The 19,075-nt window shown below is 38.7% G+C and overlaps 2 protein-coding genes across 5 annotated transcripts; one reads left to right on the top strand and one right to left on the bottom strand.

Moving 5' to 3' along the window:
• Positions 1 to 1,080: 1,080 nt before the first annotated feature.
• Positions 1,081 to 11,993, bottom strand: asb7 (ankyrin repeat and SOCS box containing 7). 4 transcript variants are annotated; one of them, XM_044143199.1, is made up of 6 exons: positions 11,746 to 11,987; positions 9,900 to 9,964; positions 8,604 to 8,815; positions 6,792 to 7,397; positions 3,677 to 3,777; positions 3,094 to 3,144 (listed from the first exon to the last, which is right to left on the bottom strand). In XM_044143199.1, the coding sequence occupies exons 2-5, from the start codon at positions 9,935 to 9,937 to the stop codon at positions 3,704 to 3,706; spliced, it is 930 nt and encodes a 309-aa protein (XP_043999134.1). In that variant the 5' UTR covers positions 9,938 to 9,964; positions 11,746 to 11,987; the 3' UTR covers positions 3,094 to 3,144; positions 3,677 to 3,703. The 4 variants fall into 4 exon arrangements, with proteins under 4 accessions (XP_043999117.1, XP_043999125.1, XP_043999134.1 ...); XM_044143207.1 differs by having other exon boundaries at positions 3,693 to 3,777; XM_044143182.1 differs by lacking the exon at positions 3,677 to 3,777 and having other exon boundaries at positions 1,081 to 3,144; positions 11,746 to 11,993.
• Positions 11,994 to 14,343: 2,350 nt separating this feature from the next.
• On the top strand, positions 14,344 to 18,731 carry lins1 (lines homolog 1). The gene is made up of 6 exons (XM_044143170.1): positions 14,344 to 14,775; positions 14,850 to 14,939; positions 15,884 to 16,016; positions 16,197 to 16,763; positions 17,303 to 17,486; positions 18,050 to 18,731. Exons 1-6 carry the CDS (start codon positions 14,455 to 14,457, stop codon positions 18,690 to 18,692), a joined length of 1,938 nt encoding a protein of 645 aa, XP_043999105.1. The 5' UTR covers positions 14,344 to 14,454; the 3' UTR covers positions 18,693 to 18,731.
• Positions 18,732 to 19,075: the final 344 nt, after the last annotated feature.

Here is a 19,075-nt window from a genome sequence, read left to right as displayed (position 1 = left end):
TATGATTCTAGTTACTTTACTAAAGGGAACAAAGTGCTTTTTTGGAAAAAACATGGAACTATGAGTTCATCAAACTGGGATGGAGTTTAAAGGTATAGTGTTCTAGATACAAGTTAATGTAATTAGCAGAGTCAGTCTGTCATTGTCATCTCCATGGTGCCCAGTCTGTGATCTCGAAGTAGTCTTGTAGACTCTCACTGGAGGCTCACACACTCTGGGTGTGTATTCAGGAAGCAATTGTGAGAGGCTGTGATCAAAGTGGCCAGGCAGGGGGACAGAGTGGAGGTTGTGTGCATTTGGCATTAGCATTTAGCAGGTCCAGTGTCTTTCTCTACCTGGTGTGACACCTAATATACCACAGTGCTGGTTCTGTTGGACCTCTGCACAGTATTTGACAGTGTGAACCAGGACATGTTTCTAAAGAGAACTGGGTCGGTCTCTCTGGTACAGTACTTGAATGGTTTAAATCTTACCTAAAGAACAGAGACTTTGACATATAATGCCTCATCGGACTGTCACATGTGGGGAACCCCAAGGTTGAAAGGGTCCCTCCTATTTAATATCTATGCTGGTTCTGCTATGCATCCCCAGAACCAGAACCAGTAATATTTATTGCTTGTTTCATAATTGGGTACTATTAAGTTTTATGTGTAACGCACTTTGCTTGCCTTGTTGCTGAAATGTGCTATAATAAACGTTAGCTTCACTAACCAAACAACTTAAATTAACTTTTTGGTAATATTGTCATTTCTTTTACTTGCAAAGAAAAGTAAAAGACATTTATAGACAAGAGAAGAAGGCCGTATCTGCATCTGAAAAATGTACGTAATTAAAGTCGCATCTTACAGTACTGCTGGTCAGCTCTATGGGAAGTTTTATCAGAAACAACAGAGATACAGCCTCATGTAAAACCTATAACATCATGCAATGCAGAACATAAAAATATTTAGGCATTATGACGGCAAAGATAGAAAACACACCCAGAGTTATTTTTTTAATTGCTTAATAAGCTAATGCAAAAGAGGGTGAAGAAAGCACAAAACTTAACAGGCAAAAAAAGTAAACATATTACAGACAACATATTCAAAATGAAACTTTAATGAACTCACACACATAAAATACTTAATTCACACCAAAGAAGTTACAAGACTTTCCAAAATGTAAATGTCGGGAACACCAGATTATTGCTTGAACAGATTTTACATAAATAGGCCGTAACATATTTACACTGACGATAGCTGTGAAGGCCAGTTTTCCTGAAAACACGACTGCTTTAGAGAGTAACGGTAAAGGCTCCACAGTGCTTCCACCGTAGCACTGAAATGGACATAGTAGGTTCACTGGAGCTGTCATATGGCAAGTTTAAAAAATTAAAAAATTAATACCACATTACACTCTTTCACAAATGTCTGAAAATAAAACTGATTTGTATTGTAGTTTATAAAAAAGGTAGATGAAATGTCTTCAGCTAAATATGTCAATTCACTGAATACATTCAGAACTTTTCAAATTCCACTTAACCTGCCGCTAATGACGAGAGGAATTCAGAGACCCATCAAATGGATCAATACCTTTTGATCATCAGGGTTCAGTATTCTGTTTTACTGCAAACATTTCAATGTAATATCCACATTTCTGTTTGAACTCACCTAAAAAATAAAAATGAAGTACATTTTATAAGCAAATGGAAAAAAAAAAAAAAAACATCCTCACATCCAGTCATAAATGTTTCAGCTCAAAATGACTTCAACTGAGCTCTAAAAGGCAGACTTTGAATTATTTGCAGTGGTTATAAATGGTTTACTATCTAAAATTATTTTCTTTTACCGTTTCTGTCTGGATGAGTGTTCAGCTGACAGGATCTGGATTGAAGATGACCTCTGCTATTTTAAAACAAGTCTGGTTTCTAAGATCTGTTTAAACCAGTCATGTCTGCAGCAGCATAATTATTTACCACAGACCATGAAAGGTCTGGAACAACAGGCTTCTGATGTGAAACACTTGAAGAAAAATAGACACAAAAGCTACTTGTGAAGTCTGTGTGTCCAGAGTAACTGTCCAAATGTTACAATGTCAAAAAAAAATAAGTTAGTCTTCATTTAAAACCCCAACCAGATATTTTGAGCCAAACTTAATTCTCCTGATCCATATGGAAGTCATAAAGGGAGTTATCTACTAGAGGTAAGATATAATCATGACTTACCTCCACGCATAACACCACAAAAAAAAAAAAAAAAAAAGAATCTATATCCTGAGGAAACTTTAGACTACATGGTTTCCTCTAACTGTTCTTCAAATGAGATTCAGGATGATAAAAACAAAACAAAAAAACCCCCCACAAATCTGCTAGAAAAGATGTGGTAGTACCGATTTAAACTGCAAGCATTTAAATGTTTTGGATTGTAAAAATTACTGTCAGGATCATTCACCCCTTTAACTGATAATTACTACATAGCCTTGTAGCCTTTTGTGGTGGATATGAAGCTTGCTGCTCCTGCTGCAGAGTCCTCCACACACTCTAAGCAGGTTTCAGATTTTACTCCTGCTGCACCGTGTCAATACTGGTTCCAGTTCAGAGTTTTGGCCATTCTGACTGAGTATCTTCTGTCAATGTCTCAGTTGAATACAAAAAGCTACCTTCCATATTTTTATTAAAAAAAAAAAAAATACAAAATCCACATGCCCATGCTTTAATTTTTCAAAACTCTCACCAATGGGATAACATATGTATAAAAGGTAAATGTTATTACTATGGGAATAATGCCATATGCAGTCAAGTAAGTTTCAGTCTCCTAAAAAAAAGTGCCTACTAAAAATTGTCAGCAACTGCAAGAAGTTTAAATAAGGCTTAATAGAGTGTTGATAAAGAAAAACAAATCTGATTGGACTAAATCTTCAGAACGTACAGAACAAAGCAGAGGATCCTTCTGCTAGAGCAGGACCATAATTCTTGCATAGTCTGACAGAGAGCCCGTCACCATCTGCCTGTTTGTTCCATGCTCCTTCACAAACTGTCAAACTTATGTTTTAAATAGTCTTTCATAACTTTTGCAATTGGAAGATCCTCCAAGAATTTCAAACTTTGAAGGCCAATACAGTGACGGATTTTTATTCGACACAGGTCCTGGAGACTCCGAGGTTGCCCTGAAAATGGAAAAGAAACAATTACCAAAGAGCCCAAAGCTGCACTGGCGCAATAAGTGAACTTGTTAGAGTTAGTTACTTAAACACATAAATGGAAACAATTGTAAAGCTTGTAATGTTTCACACTGTGAGCCCTCCACTCCCCTTCCCAAAACACACAGTTTGACTAATCTGCAGACATTTGCAGTAGTTTTCACTCATTTTCACAGATATTTGATGTAGTCCTGGATATCAGACATGCCTGTAGGAGGGACTGCTTAGATGTCTGTCTGTAGGTCTTTTTTTTTTTGGTGGGTGTTTCTACAGAGCACCACTGTTTTTTCTGAGCAACATGAGCTGTACCACCACCTTCTGGTGACACTCTGGAAGCAGGTTCCAGAGTGGGAAGACAGAAACGTCTCTTTCAAAACCCATTTACATTTAAAATACTACCTAATTTAGTTCAGTACTTAATGAACTTAAAGACCCCATCAAATCATTTCCTAAAATGAATTCACTGAATACATTCCGAGCTTTTCAAATTCCACTTAACCTGCCGCTAATGACACCTCAGAGGAATTCAGAGACCGATCAAGTGGATGTGAGCTGGTAGACTGATGCTGGTCCATCTGGGAGACCTGCCAGTGGATTCAACTATGTAGCAAACGGCAGTTTAAATGTCAGACGTCACCACAGAAAAATAGATCATGCTTCAAATATAGACACAGAAAATCTATATATACAGTTGAGCTCAAAAGTATTCATACCAATGGCAGATTTCAGCTTTAAAGTTTTCATTTTACCAACAAGTTGTCTTCTGAGCAGGCAACTTTTGTCTGCTTCATGACAAAACGTGTCATGAAATGCTTCTTCATGACACATTTTGAAGTGGTTCGACCTGTCCTGATTTCAGTCTAACAGAATCTGTAAAGAAGCTAAAGATTAGGGTGATGGTAAGGAGGCCTTCAACCCTCACACTTGATGCTCATCACTAAACATACTTCAAAAATATTGAGAAGGGTATAAATTTAGTTGACAAGCCAGTTTCTAATAAAATGTTAAACGAGTATCATCTTCCATAGTTTTATTATCTGCATCCCCAGAACCAGAACCAAACGAGGAGAAGCAGCATTTAGCATCTATGCACCACAAATCTGGAACAAACTTCCAGAAAACTGTAAAACAGCTGAAACACTGACTTCCTTTAAATCTCGACTCAAAACCCACTTGTTTAGAGTTGTATTTAAACGTAATCTATTACAAATTTATTGACGGAACCCAACTTAATGTTGTGTTTTGATTGTTGATTCTATGCTGCATTGTGTTTCTGTGTTTCATTTGATGTAAAGCACTTTGAAATGCCTTGCTGCTGAAATGTGCTATACAAATAAAATTTGATTTGATTTGATTTGATATCTTTTGAGAATTGTGTATCTTATGTCCAATCAGACAAAATTCTTGGTTGATCTTTCACGTGTATGAATAATTATGAGTTTAACTGTATAAATAAATGTAAAAATACAGTACAAGTTTTTTCTGGACAAAAAAAACTAACGTGGGAGAGAAGCTGGCATGTGCAGTGGCTGAGGAGAACAGAACGCCTGTTACTGGATGGTGCATGGTCCCTTTCATGTCAGAAGCTGAGGTGTAATCAGTAAGCCTGTAGATATGTGATCCAGCTGAACGTTCAGAGTCCATCAAAGGCCCAGTCCAGTCTCAAACAGCACACAGCTCTTTGTTATCTTTGATATCAAAGTTGAGGCAGCAGCAAAGGAATGCAGGCATTGTTACGTCTCAGTCATAACGCTGCAGGTGATCTGCTGCTCTAGAACAGAAAGTCCCTCAATGCTTTTTCAAACATCTCCCTCCACTGCCACTGAACACCTCCATAGCTTTTTTTTACACTAAAAATGGACAGTATAGATGATCTGAAGATGGATTTTACCTGCATTATTACGAAATACCAGCAATCAAAGGCTGACCCCAAGTTTTAGCATCTCTAAAATATTAGTATTCAAGAACAAATGTTGTCTAGGCAAACACTGCTTTATGGATTTTTACACAAACCAGATGTTTCCTTTAAAGAGTTTCTTTGACCATATGTACTTAATCAGGCTGTGCAATTAATTATTCAATATTAATCTTCAGCTTCTAAATATACAAAAACATTACACCATCCAGCAACACAAGAAATCTGTGCAACCAGAGAAAATCTACATACAGAAAATAACTATTTTATTGAATGCAACTAGGATTTTAGAGAAATGTGGAGAGTCTTTCACTAGTTACACTATAAGGGGGGAATCAGATCCAACAAGTATTCATCAAATGTCTTGTAATTAGTTTTTTATTTCCAATGTTTTTTTCCCATTTGTTTTTGGTTCATTTGTTCTAGAGACCGCTGAATGACAACATTGCTACATTTATTTGGGTTCATTTTTTTATTAGATTTTGCTAAATTTTAAAGGAATAATTAATGAGAAGGTGTGAAGGAAACTGGATTCAAGGTTTAAAACTGTTCTCTAAAAACTTTGCTCTTCTAACCACATTGAATCATTTTAATAACTGATTATAAAATGAACCAAAATGATCAAGATTTGATTGTTTCTATAATCATAAAGACCTATCTCTAAACTCATCCTGTTGTGTAGAGGCTGTTTCCGTCCAACTGACGGCTACTACACACAATCAGACTTCCTGATGCAGGGCTCTGATTGGCTGTTCACTTCAGCCTTAGAAATAAATTTTACAAATCTGCACTCATCTAAAACACAGATGTTCAGAGTTGTTTAGTGTAGGTAAGACACTAACTGTTCATAAAATTCACATTATAAACTTGAATCCTTAAATACCAAAATTTTATTTATACAGTAGGTACCTCTTCCATTTTGTTTTTAAAAAGGAGTAAAAACATGTTAATACGTCCATATAGTCCATGCCGCTCCTGATCTATTTTTCCCTTAGTTTGAGTAAAATGTAAATGTTGATGCATATGAAGTCTCAATTTCAAATTAATAATAAAAAAAAGATAGACATAAAAATTATGTCTATCTTTGTCAACAATACAAATCTTTATTAGCATAACCGATTGACAAACTCTTCTTATAATTGCTGACCAACCCTTTGTACTTTTCCTCTGGTGTCTTAACTACTTATCTTTGGTGATGAGCTCCAAGTATTTATTTATTTATCTATTTATTTTTAACCACTCCAGGGGGTCTTTTGTGGGCTCTAGTGTCCCTTAGATGAAAGTAGGCTGACAGGAAAGGGGGAAAGAGAGGAGGGAAGACATGCAGCAAATATCATCGGATCCGGGAGTCAAATCTGTGATGGCCATGTCGAGGACTCAAGGCCTCCAAACGTGGGTCGCGCTATCCCCTACACCCCCACAGCACGCCCAAGATCCAAGTATCCGAGGTTGGAATGTCTCACTGCCATCACCCTAATCTGTAAATCCCTCCACAGATTCTCTACAAAAGTCAGGTCAGGACTCCAAAATGTTAAAATAATTTCCAGTCAGAAGAAACATGATGGTAAAACCCAAAGGTTTTTCAAACCAACAAATTATATTGAATTTCCCTGCAAATACTTAAGAGCAGGGCAGCAATGAGACTCTATCCAGTTTCCTATAAAGATGCCAAGTGTTAGAGTGTTAGTGTGACACTTACTGGTGACCTCCTGCAGGAAATCCAGACAAGGCCGGCTAATTCCAGACATGCTAACAGACACAGCTACGGGGGTCTGGCCTTCGTAGTTCCTGGTGTTGGTGTTAGCCCCGTATGTGTAGAGCATCTGAGCACACAGCGCATCGTCCCTAAGGGCTGACAGATGCAGGGGGGTCTGTCCATCTTCAAGGCGACCAAGGTTTGTGTCCGCCCCCCTCTGCAGGAACATACGGCAGTAGGAATGGTTTCCTTTGATGACGGCGTAGCGCAACAGGAAACCGTTCTGAATATCGATGTTGGCGCTGTGGTCCAGCAGGATCCGTACGCAGCTGGAGCGCTCGCGGATGATGGCCAGCTGCAGCGGCGTGGTGCCTTTGTCACTAAGTGGATCCACCTCGGCCCTGAACTCCAGCAGGAGGCGAACGAACGAGTCACGGCCGTAATGGGCTGCCACGTGGAGCGGTGTCCAGCCATCGTTGCTTTTAGCGTTGATGATGTCGCCGCGATACTCGGACTCCAGCATCAGTCGGGCAATGCGAGCCCTGCCATGCATGGCTGCATAGTGAAGTGCTGTGAAGCCACCAATGAAGTCCTTCACTGTGGGGTCCGCTGTAAAAAGCAGAATGGAAACAAATGAACTGCATCATTACCTGCTTTTAGCTGTGAGGTGAAAGAAATAGGATTTCCTAGAGCCCCATTACTAATTATTTGCCATAATAGGTCACTGCTGGTTGTATCAAACATGTTAGAATATACACTTCCATTATTTTCTATTAACTAACTATTTTGGGTCTAATACCACAGGTTTCTTGTTGCCAGTTCACCCTCCAAGGTTGCCTAGCCATTAATTTCCTAAGCAATGCTGCTTAATTCAAATCTCACTCCATAGACAGTCTGGACTTTCTCCCATTAACTTGGAGTCCTCCAGCAGAATTTCTCTCAGGCCAACCAGCAAACAGAAGGTGAAGTAGTGAACAATGATGTTGATGTTCTGCATTGTTTCAGAATTGTAGTCTGCCTGTAGTTTAGCAGTGTCAGCAGTGGAGGTTCATGGAAGTGTAGATTTTAACATCTTCCAGCTCCATTTTGTCATTTGTTGTTACCGCAGGCTGAATCAAGCACAGTTCTTCTGGGATGTGTGATTGATAGGAGCGAAGCAGTTTGGGGCCAGGTGTGAATAAGTTAGTCTAATTAACTTCTGCATCTTACGGTCTTTCCTCACCAGGGTGAACCATCTCCTCTTCCATTTAGACTATAATAAGTAGATTAACACAACTTTATTTCATGTATTCTCCTTTGTAGATGAGGTTGTATTGTAGGCTTTTTGAAACACACCACAGAAGCCTAAGCTCTACCACGAAGAACATAATTTTGGCTTTGATTGAAGGTCTAAACTACAGTTAAGGATGTTTAGTATTGTGCATGATATCTTTGTATTTCACAACGATCAGAAAAAGTGATTTACATAATACATATTCTAATAGATATTCGCCTTCATTGTTCCAGCTCCTGACTGGTCGCATCCTCCTGGAATCCAATGGTTACACAGTCTATACGAACTACTTATGTCTAGGCATTCTAATGACTTTTCATCATCCCCGTCTCTCAATTATTCATGTGTGTAGACCTGCAGTGATTTGTGTGTCTGGAATGATGATGTTACTGAATGGTTGCATTTTCTCTGGTGATTTAAACCATTTGTTTTGTTTTAACGGATAAATATAAAATTCATGTTTCTATTAAAATTTCAAGGAGCTGTTCTGGGAGCGATCAAGATAATGAAAACTAATAAAAACAAGAGTGTCAGCTTCTGACCTCCATGCTCCAGAAAGACTCGGACGCATCGCTCCTTTCCTTTGGCAGCAGAGAAGTGCAGCAGCGTCCACCCGTTGGCGTCCCGTATCTTAGGCGAGTAGCCCTGCTCCAGCATCCTCCTGACGGTGCATATGTCTCCCGCTGCCACTGCAGCCTGGATCTGCAGCTCCTCATGGAGGTCAGGGTTCCCTCTGCAGTGATGGTTCAGCATCCTGTCGCATTTCACAACAGGAATTTTTACTTGTTCACTTTGGAAAGACTATGAAACACATTGTGGCTCTCAAAGGGACTGGGGTTATTATCTGAAGTGAACTTGAGGTTTTTGTCTAGCTAGGAGACATTTGAACTTTTTAATGTCCCTCAGTAAGATGCACCCTGACCACCTGTTTTTGTAGCTGTCGGCAGATCTGTGACATAATGCTGGATGGATATTTGTCTGGATTGTTTTAGACTTGTCAACCAACTTTCTTGCTATCAAATAATGAAATTCATAAAACTTGGAAGTGGCCAGACTGACTTGCAGGAACAAAATCTTCTCTAAGATACATGATGTCTTGCCTCCCTTACTGAGTTTAAACACCTGGACTGACCAGAGAAGTAGTCTGTAACTTTTACTGAGTTGCTCACACACTCAGTAAGCAGAAGTACAGCAGAAGTAGCAGTGACTGGAAGCTACTTTCACTTTTAATTCAAAAGTATCAATAGTGTACTTAGTTTTTCATCAACTGCTTTGCATTTTGGTTTCATTTTAGGTCCTAAATGTAAAACTAATCTTACACTGACTTCCCACCCCATCATCATCCACAACAACCCTTAGAAGATACGTAGACAATATGAATTATGACAACGTTAGATTTTGTTACAGGATAAGTATTATTAAATGATTTTTTATTTAATTGAAATAAGTATTTACCCATAGCCTTTTTTTTAAAATTACTTTTTAGTTTTTTAAAATGAAATAATAATAATCACCATTTGCTAAATTCATCCAAATTTTCAACTGCATTGACCTTACAATAAATTTCGAGTCCAATTTAATCCATTACACTATGGTCAAACCTGTATGTATATACACAATATTGTTATATTCCTAAAATAATTGGCTTAAGTCATTTTTTGACCATTATTTTAGGAAAGCGACAATATCTCAGTTTCCATTATAGAAGACAAATTCACAAACTGTTTCTAAGGAACAGAGAATTAATAAAGTTAATTTTTAAAACAGGTTTAATCAATTTCATCTCATATTTCGAAGGGTTTACTTAACACAACAACATGATTAAAATCAAAATGTACCTTTTAACCAGCTGAAGAGATGGGCTTCTCTTAGTCATATTGCTGCTGCACCTGCAGATGTTCTGCTGCAAAATCCAGACAGACAAATCACAACACGAAGAGCGAATTTTATTTCACCTCTTCTTCTAACCACCAATGTCTTCACATTAGCACTGGAAGTATTCAGATTTAGTTTTATATGTAGAACAACATGACTAAGTAAAACTCCCTGGCTTTTCCAACCCATTTTCTAGGATAAACCCACAAAAAGGTGCAAACTTCTAAAGCTGTGCTCCCAATTTTTTGTTTCAATTCTGATTTGTATGCCAAAAACTATTTAAATGACAAAAAGTTATTATTAACCTTAACCACACTAAATCTCTCTTGATAAAGAAACTAGAAGAAACTCCAGAGTAGAACTTCAACATGAAAGGTTTTCCAACCTTTAAAATGACTGAATGAAGACCGAACAGGACGGTGTGACCAGGCATCGGTATCAAAGATACCAAAACACCTTTTCCTCTGTTTAATTAATTAGACTGATTAAATATCAATCTAAACCTGACAATTTGCTATTGTATATAGTTAGACATTATGTAGAAATGAAAAGCCACATTGTACAAAGTTAGAAATAAAAAATGTAATGTTAATAATTAGAATTAATACCAGTAAGTAGTGTGTTTCCAAACTTAAGTAACTATGCCAGTTTTAATTGTGACTTTATTTTCTTCATAATTGAGCAGCCCTGAATTTTACACACTCACCGACTCACTTCTGTTCTCCACAATATTTTTTATTTTATCCTCACAGCCGTAATAATGCAGAGTATAATTTATTCCATGGTACTTTTACATTTGTGGTTTTTTTTTCTGTCTTCCTAGCATTAATTTAAAATTAAAATAACATGCTGAATGTCTTAAATATCTTGCAAGAAAACAAGACATATAAGTGCATTTTATTGGTCTGTTGACTTCACATTGGACGATGTAAAAGAAATCGCCTTCTTGAAGAGTTGCCCTGTTTCTAGGATTAGAGCCAGAATTAAACCCAATTCTGGCAAAAAAAAAAAAAAAAAAAAGGTTAAAATATTTTTTTTTATTTCCAGTGGCCCTAATCCACTGCATTCTCCAGTGTAGCGTTTTAACCTTTAAACCTTGTGACTTTGAGTTGAACAGGCTGCAATGTGAAAAGACTGCACAGCACATGATGAATACTCATCCTGTAGGGTACTGACAACACACAAAACTAAAACAAAATAAAATAAATAAAGTGAATTATGAAGGACAAATATCCGGATAAATTAAGAAATGTTCATATATAAATGATCAAATAAGCCTTTAGAATAAAAAATGAAGCAGAACAGTTACATTTCAAACTAAATCTTCTATTTAAACTGATTATTTGTTTTTCAGTTTAAAAACGGTGTGGCTTAGTTTTGGAACAACAAATGTTTAGCAACTTAAATGGTTAATGGAACAGACTGTGAAATTAACAATGAGAACAACAAAGTAGCATTGTTTTTAAACAGAATTAACATTAAACTGTACATAATTGTAGCATGAAAAACCAACTAATAAAAATCCAAATGTAAAGGTTATTCAGTCTGAACTTTAGAAAAGTAGTATTTTCCAAAATCCTCGAAAAAAAGCTCAATTTAGGGATGTTATTTTTACCAGGTTGCTAGCTGATGCTAGTTAGCCAGCAGGCTAACTAACTCCCCAGCGTTAGCTCGTTAGCTTTTCTATACCTTCAGGAACCGAGCCTGGGACTAATACGCAGCAGTGTAGTGGATTTGTCGATAATAAAGCTAATGCTGAACATTTACAATCAAAAACTGGACCTCTGCTTCGATAAAACAAAGACTTACTGTGCAAACGATAAGCAGCCGTTTAGCCAATCAATCAGCTCCAGGGAAAACTGGAGTTGTCAAAGCTGCATATTTCTGCTCCCTTCCGCTCAGATTCCACAGCAAACAGCAAAACTCAGGGTTCAGGAAAACTTCACCAACAACACCTGGAAGTTCCGTCAGAGTTCATTTTGCTGTCAAAATCGCTTCAACTACTAAGTCTCTGTGACAACAGTGTGACCTCACCAGGAAAAACAACCCAACTTCCGTCTTCTTCCTCTTCTTCACAATAAGAGCATATGCCTCTCAATTTGATTAAAATGAACAAAAGGTGATGGGATATAAAAGGTTATCCTTACAGGAAAGTGGTTTGTAAAAGGTAAAATGCTCCCAATACAACAAATAAGATAGAGCGCAGAACAATATAAAGAAAAATTATTTTGTTAATTATGTTTGTGATTGAATCATTGCACATTTGAGCAATTCTTCTTCTTGTTCTGGACGCTCTTCAGCTGGAAGGATTTTTGCTCTCACTTTTGCTTTTACGTTTGGACAATTATGATATGTTACTGTGGCAACAAGGTATTGTTTTTTACTGGGAGCGACTGGTTACCATGAAAAAAACTCAAATAACCAAAACTACAACCCTAAATCCCAGAGGCGTTGAAAAGGAGGCTTCATGGATGCAGAGCAGGACCAGAAAGAGAAAGAGGAAATTCAATGCATCTCTTGTTGTTTTTCTATCTTGTTTTTTCTCATATACTTGTCCTCAGAGGAACAAGTGGCAGTGCTGACATTTTAAAAGTAAAATACTTTGCTGATTGCGTTTGAATGCAGCCAGAAGTTGGTTCTGTTGACATTGTAGTTGCTTAAATCCTCACACACATACATGTGGAGAGAAAGGAAGGTGAAATTGACAAAACTCTCCAATGATGAGATAATTACTCTTAACTATAATTCAAATATGACCATTTTAAACTGTTGCACACAAATCTTTCTTTGACACATAAATTAGAGTGGAATTCTTTGGAATGAAGAATGAGAAACAATATAACTTGAACATGTAAATGACTTCTCTTCCTCCCATTTCATGTTACTGATTAGGAATTACACAATAAACTGTCCAAAACAAACAACAACAAAGCAAATCAATAGTTTGGTTGAATAAGTCAAAATAAGTCAGAAGAAACTGCTATAAATAACACAATTTTTAGTCCTTTTAGTTATTGGAACTGATTAAGCCTGACCAAAGTTTGCTTGGAAAAGGAAGAGCTAGAAAGTATAGTAACACTGAAAAGTTTTAAAATGTTAGGAATTAGAGTATGTATATCTTATATAATCAGATTTAAATACTACAAGAAATAATTTAGCAGTACAGAGGGGAGAACAAATGCCAATATTGATAACATTACAACAGGTAAAACATCTTCGAGCTGCACATTAATAAGTATTCAAACTGGTGCCTGTCTCCTAAAATCAGGTGAGGCAGGGATTTGAACCAAGGACCTTCTTGATGCAGGAATACATTGTTATCAACAATGTAGGATCTAGACTGGGCATTGAATAATTCAATCAGTGTTCATGATTAAGATACAGTAGGTTCTGTAGGACTCAGTTGTCATGGTTCCCTGCACATAATTGAATAAAAGGACACAAGTTAGGTAAAAAAACCTGCTAGAATCCTGCAACAATTGTTGATATGAATGTAAAAATGAGCAAAAGAGAAGTAAAAAGTAGTTAAGCTGTACGTAAACTAAAAAAGCAAGATCAATTAGAATGAAGAAATCAAGGTTCGCTGTTGTAATATTCAAAAGAGAGTGGAAGAGTTTAGAAAAAGTGATAAAATTAGATTTGGTAGTTCTGCGCTGAATAGTAGCTACAACTAATATCTCCAATAAATGTGACAAAAGAGATTGTGATTATTTTAGACAACAAGAAACAGCACAGAATGTTTTTCCACCAATTAAATAGATGAGAGATTTATTAATGTGGAGTCTAAATAAGAAGAGAAAATGAGAGGACTTAGTTCAAAATAATTAAGGAATTTTTGGAGGAGAGTGAGTATAATGGGGCAGGAGATTGTCAGGGGGTTTATTTAAATTTTTTTTAAAGATTACAGTGGGAGAAAATAGATTCTGACCCATATTAAAATTCTCAAAATTGCTGTAATTCACCCAGTTGTTTGCAAACCGCAATTTAAAAAAATGCTTCATTTGAGATAACAACAACAAAAACACTAATGCAAAGGGGGCCACTGGAACCACGTGGAATTATTGGTTTTAATAAAACAGGAAATTAATGAGAAAAGGCAAAAGCAATGGAAGAAAGATTTGGGCTAAGTACTAGCCTGAATAGTACTCTTTATTTTGGGGAAACATTGCAGGGGAAAGTTTGAATACTGTGATGAAACAATATAAAAACTACTAACGAGAAAGACAATACTTGATTCAAATTTAAATACAATTTAAGCTCTACTAGATTTAGTTGATCTATTTAGAAATAACTCAAAAAAGTTGAAGTTATAATATTTGATCTCAAATGAACACAGCTGATTACTACCAGCCGGTGGCGGTAGTGCAACAATTTCGTTGTTTGCCAACCGCCAATAAACATCAAAGAAGAACAAACAACAACAACAAGAAGAAGAAGAAACCCATCAGTGGGGAACAAGAAAAACAAAATGAACTTGATCAGATGTAGCTATGATCCTATTTTTCTCTGAGCGGAAGGATGGATGTCCCGCAGAGTCCCGGGCCGTCCTCCATCAGAGAGCTGTCTCACTGCTACCGGGCTCTTCTCGGAGGAGCATGTCCTAAACTAAGCGACGCTGAGGTTGCGAGGCTGCTTTTTTCTGGCGTTTGTGGACAGGTGCCGGAAAGGGACACGCAGGAAGGCGCTGAAGCCGCGTGGGAGCTGATTGTCTTCAGTCTGACTCTGCTGAGGAAGATCTGCTGCGGGGTGTCCGCTCACAGCCTGCATGGAGCTGTCCGGGGTCCCTGGGGGGACATCCTCAGCCTGCTGTTTGACCGCATGGACCTCATGTCTCAGCTTGTAAGTAACCTACTGGGTGAAACCACAGACAAACATTAGAAGACGTCACATGAAGAACCCGCTTTGCTCCTCAGGTGCTCCACTTCCAGTCTGAGGATCAGGTGATCTCACATCTGGCTGCAAAGTCTGCATCTGTGTGTGTTCTCTACCTCATCAGCACATCAGTGAGTAGTTCAAAGAAAAGAAAAAACGACGTTTCCAGAACATTCTTACCTTCAGGACTCCTGCAGTGCTGAGCTGATTCTTGTCAAATAATGAAACTATCTATGTTCTGGTGGAACATTGTAACAGACTTCTGAATGTAGGTGCCGGTCTCTCTTCCACCTCGCTGTAAATGGGCCAGTGTATGAGGGAGTAAATTGTTCTTGTTTTAGAAATTGTCTGAGATTAAACTCACTTTTTTTTTTTCTTTTAGTGGAAATTTACTTATTTTTCTAACTACTACAACGCCCGCATGCTGTCATACTCTTCTGCTGGTCTGTGGAGCATAATAGTAATAATCTAACAAGTTCATAAATGTAAAGGTTAAAAACTAAAACTGCCACATTGTCTGGACTCAAAGACCATTACACATTGTAATCTGTTCATTTTAAATTCAAATATAGTTCAGATCATGAAAATCTTAAGACTGTCGGAAAAATGACGTATTTTCATTTTGTGTAAGCAGAGCCTTGAAACACAGAGAAAGAAATGAGAGCTGCATTCAAACTTAGGCTGGACAGTTATTAAAGACCATTTGTTAAATTTGTGCATAAATCTATATTTAAAATTAAAAAAAAAAAAATATGGCTGTGACTCCCACAGAGACGTTCTGCCTCTGAATGTGGCCGGACTGCTGAGCTGCATTATCTCCCGCAGTTCTTCATCACAGATTTTCATTTTCTTTTGGAATAAATAAACTATATGTAATTTAGATTGAATTGAGTTTAATTGAGTTTTCAATAAATTGATTCCTCCACTTTGTATCCTGTTCCTATTTCTTCTCCTAAACCTCCAACCTGGTTTGTGATCCAGCTGCACAAACAGTTAATACTGGTACATTCTGCTCAGTGATGATTTTTTATTATTATTTTTTTTTCATAAAACCCTCTATATGTGACCTCTCCAGGGTGCAGTGAGTCCTGTTTGGCAGAAGCAGTGTGTGCAGGCTTTCAGCAGCTCTCCTCCTGCTCCTGAACTTGACGCCTGCCTTTGGTCTCTCACTGAAGTTGTCAAAAAGCTTCTCAAACAGTCGAATCACGGTACTTCCTGTTGGTTTCTGTACATCCTGCTTCAGTGTTCAGGATCACTTAGTTCCCTTGTGGATATCTCCGAATAAATCCTGCAGTATTTAATCTGTGCTGCACATTGCTCACCCTCTGCTTACCACTGACTCTCTGTTTTTGGGTCTAACGTTGCGTGTCTGTCTGTTCCTCCATCAGTGCTCCTTGCAGAGGTCGTGGCGGCGTTTGACTGCAGCCTGACTGCTTTGTGTTCTAAGCTGCTTCCTGAAGAGAGGACGGACGTTGGCTTCGGCGGCTCATGGAGGACGACGTTCTGTCTGCTGTTGGACCTGCTGGAGGTTCTGACTGCATCGGGTTTGGTTTGTGGAGCTGGGCTCAACCTGAGAAGCCAGAGGATACCTGCAGTCCAGTCTGCAGCACTCCTGCTGACCGTCAGCTGCTGCTCTGACTACTTTGTGAAAAAGCGAATCCTACTTCTGCTCAAGAGAGTTCTGCTTCAGAAGCTGGGAGAGGACTGGTCCCTGGAGGGAGTGGCTCTGTCCGTACAGGAGCACAGAGATTTGCATGCTGACCGCTGTGGGCTGGCTCAGTGCGTCTTACAGGCAGTGGCTGCTGACTGGCTGCAGAGCCTGCAGGTGGAACGGGCCATGTTCTTTGGAGGGCGAGAAAAGGAAGGCCTGAAACCAGACGGCACCATGCTGAGGGCAGTCAGTCTGGTTCTTCTTAAGTCTGTGGAGCTTCACCTCCAGACAGCTGCTGCTGCAGGTCAGAGTTCAGCTGTGTGACTTCATGTTGTGGGTCTGGACAGTGGTGATCAGCATGTACACAGGTTTGATTCACAGCACTAAGACCCTCCTCCTGGCTCTGATTGGTTGTTTCTGACTGAGTGGAGTATTCCTGCAGATGACATTAGGAACACCGGGAGGAGGATGAAGAGGAGCTCTTTTTTTATTACATTTAATTTCCCTCTGGGATTAATAAAGTATTTTTTATTGAGTTTAAGTTATTCTTTCAATTGAGGATAGTCTTTTAATCCCTTGAATTCCTTTTGTATTTAGAGACTGTAACTGTAACTCAGAACCTACTGCAGATTTTTTGTTTTTTAATTTGGTATATAGACCTTAGAATAAAATGTTGGAATTGGAAGTTCAGGCCTTTTTAAGAAGACCATAAATCAGTTTTAGTCAGGAAAAGTCTGATCTGTACTTCTCAAGATCTTGGTGAATTTCAGAGATGTAAGAAGTGGAGTCTGAAATCCTGTGTACACTTTGGGAAGCATAATGGTATATCTGTGCTCCATGCAGGTAAGGACAGACCCTCAGAGGTTGACTCATATCTACAGAGTCTGTGGTCCTGGTTGAGGAGGCTGGACTTATCTCAGACTGAAGTCAGTCACTCTTGCAGCTGGATCAGCCTGCTGTTTGGAGAACAGGATGATGACCTAATGGAAGCAGCCAGTTCATCTCTGTCCATATTCCTCAGCTACAGGTAAAACAGATACTAGCTGAGTGTGTCATTTACTTGTTTAATTGCTTTCTGACTATATGATGCAGATTGAAGTCCAGAATTATTCACAGTCCTGGTCGAGTTTGATTTCCAACTACTTTCACTCAATCAAGAAGTTTGTTTCTGACAGGAAATGAGTTGGGCATCCCTCAGAATTCAGAGAAACAATGTATATTTTATACCTACAAATGTAAAAGAGTAACTTATAGATTCAGTTTATTTAAACAAAGGCTTGTCAAAAATTATGTTCTTAACTCTGGGCTATAAAAATTATTTTTTTGGAAGTTGTTTTATCAACTGAATTAGGACTATTTACAACCACTGAATCCAAAAATGACATCCATATTTCTCAGTCAGGTCAAGTTTTTATTCTAATTTGATTTAGAGAAATCTGATCTTCTGACTAAATTGATCATATTTTTGTGACATTATCAGTTAATAATAAGTAACTGTAAAGAAAACTGTAAAGAAAGTGCTGATTCTTTACACGTGAGTGCTCCTTCAGGCAGGGAGGACTAACTACCACGGGGACTCTTGCCTTCCAGACGGTGTTCAGGCTGGGACAGCTATTCAGTGCTGGAGGCAGCCTGTGCATCTGGATGCAACCCTCACTGCCACTTCGTGCTCCTGCTGCAGAGCCTCTCCTTTGACCACAGCATCTTCCTCGACTTCCTCATCTCCTCGGAAACCTGCTTCCTGGAATACTTTGTTCGCTACCTGAAGTACCTCAGAGGAGACTGGCAAGGCTTTGCTGCGGCGTGCGGACACAGAAATGTGAAGCGTCTTGCTGACGCTTGTGGGTGTGAGCATGGTGAAGGCCTGCAGCCTGCAGGTTCTGTCCCACCACTGGAAGGTTCCAGTTTGGGCGTTGGGCTTCGTCTTGTAGAGTATGACAGTTCTGACGAGTCCAGTGAAGAAATCCCTGATGGGCACAAACGATCTGAAACCAAGCTGAAAACCAAACCCAGTTTATTACTGATACAAAGTGAGAAAGTGTGTCCAACTGCAGCAGGCGTGTTGGAGGAAGAGACATGTGACGTGTTGGACAGAGCCGTCTCCTGCCTGTCAGAACTCAGACAGGTGGTGACGAGGCTGCAGACCAAACAACTCTTCCCTTACAACCCTTCATCGCTCCTGAAGCTTCTAGCACAAGTAAAGAACTGTCATCAGAGGTCACCACTTTCATAAGCTGTTTGAATGAAAAATAAACTATTTTTGAAAACTTAATTGGCCTTCCAGAGTAAGATGTTTTTGACTTGAGGCGTGTCACTTCTTTGATTTTAATTTGAGAGTCATGAGAAAGAAAGGACCACCCTGTCAATGCAGGGTCACAACGATGGGCTGCGGCTGTGTCTACTGTCCAGTAACTTCCTACGATCAGTGTGTGATTGGAAAATGACTGATTTCATGTGAAGCGTCTGTGAGTGTCCTCACACAGCAGTGTATAAGACTGAAGTCATTTCATTACAGGCATGAGAACGTAGAAACAATCTGGTCTAAATGTAAGGCAGATTTACACACAGCAGAATCCAGCTCATGTTTTACTGAACAAAAATAATGGCACATTTAGA

Source organism: Gambusia affinis, linkage group LG02 (assembly GCF_019740435.1).
Source record: "Gambusia affinis linkage group LG02, SWU_Gaff_1.0, whole genome shotgun sequence".
Lineage (NCBI taxonomy): Eukaryota > Metazoa > Chordata > Actinopteri > Cyprinodontiformes > Poeciliidae > Gambusia > Gambusia affinis.
This window is presented reverse-complemented; position numbering and strand designations above follow the sequence as displayed.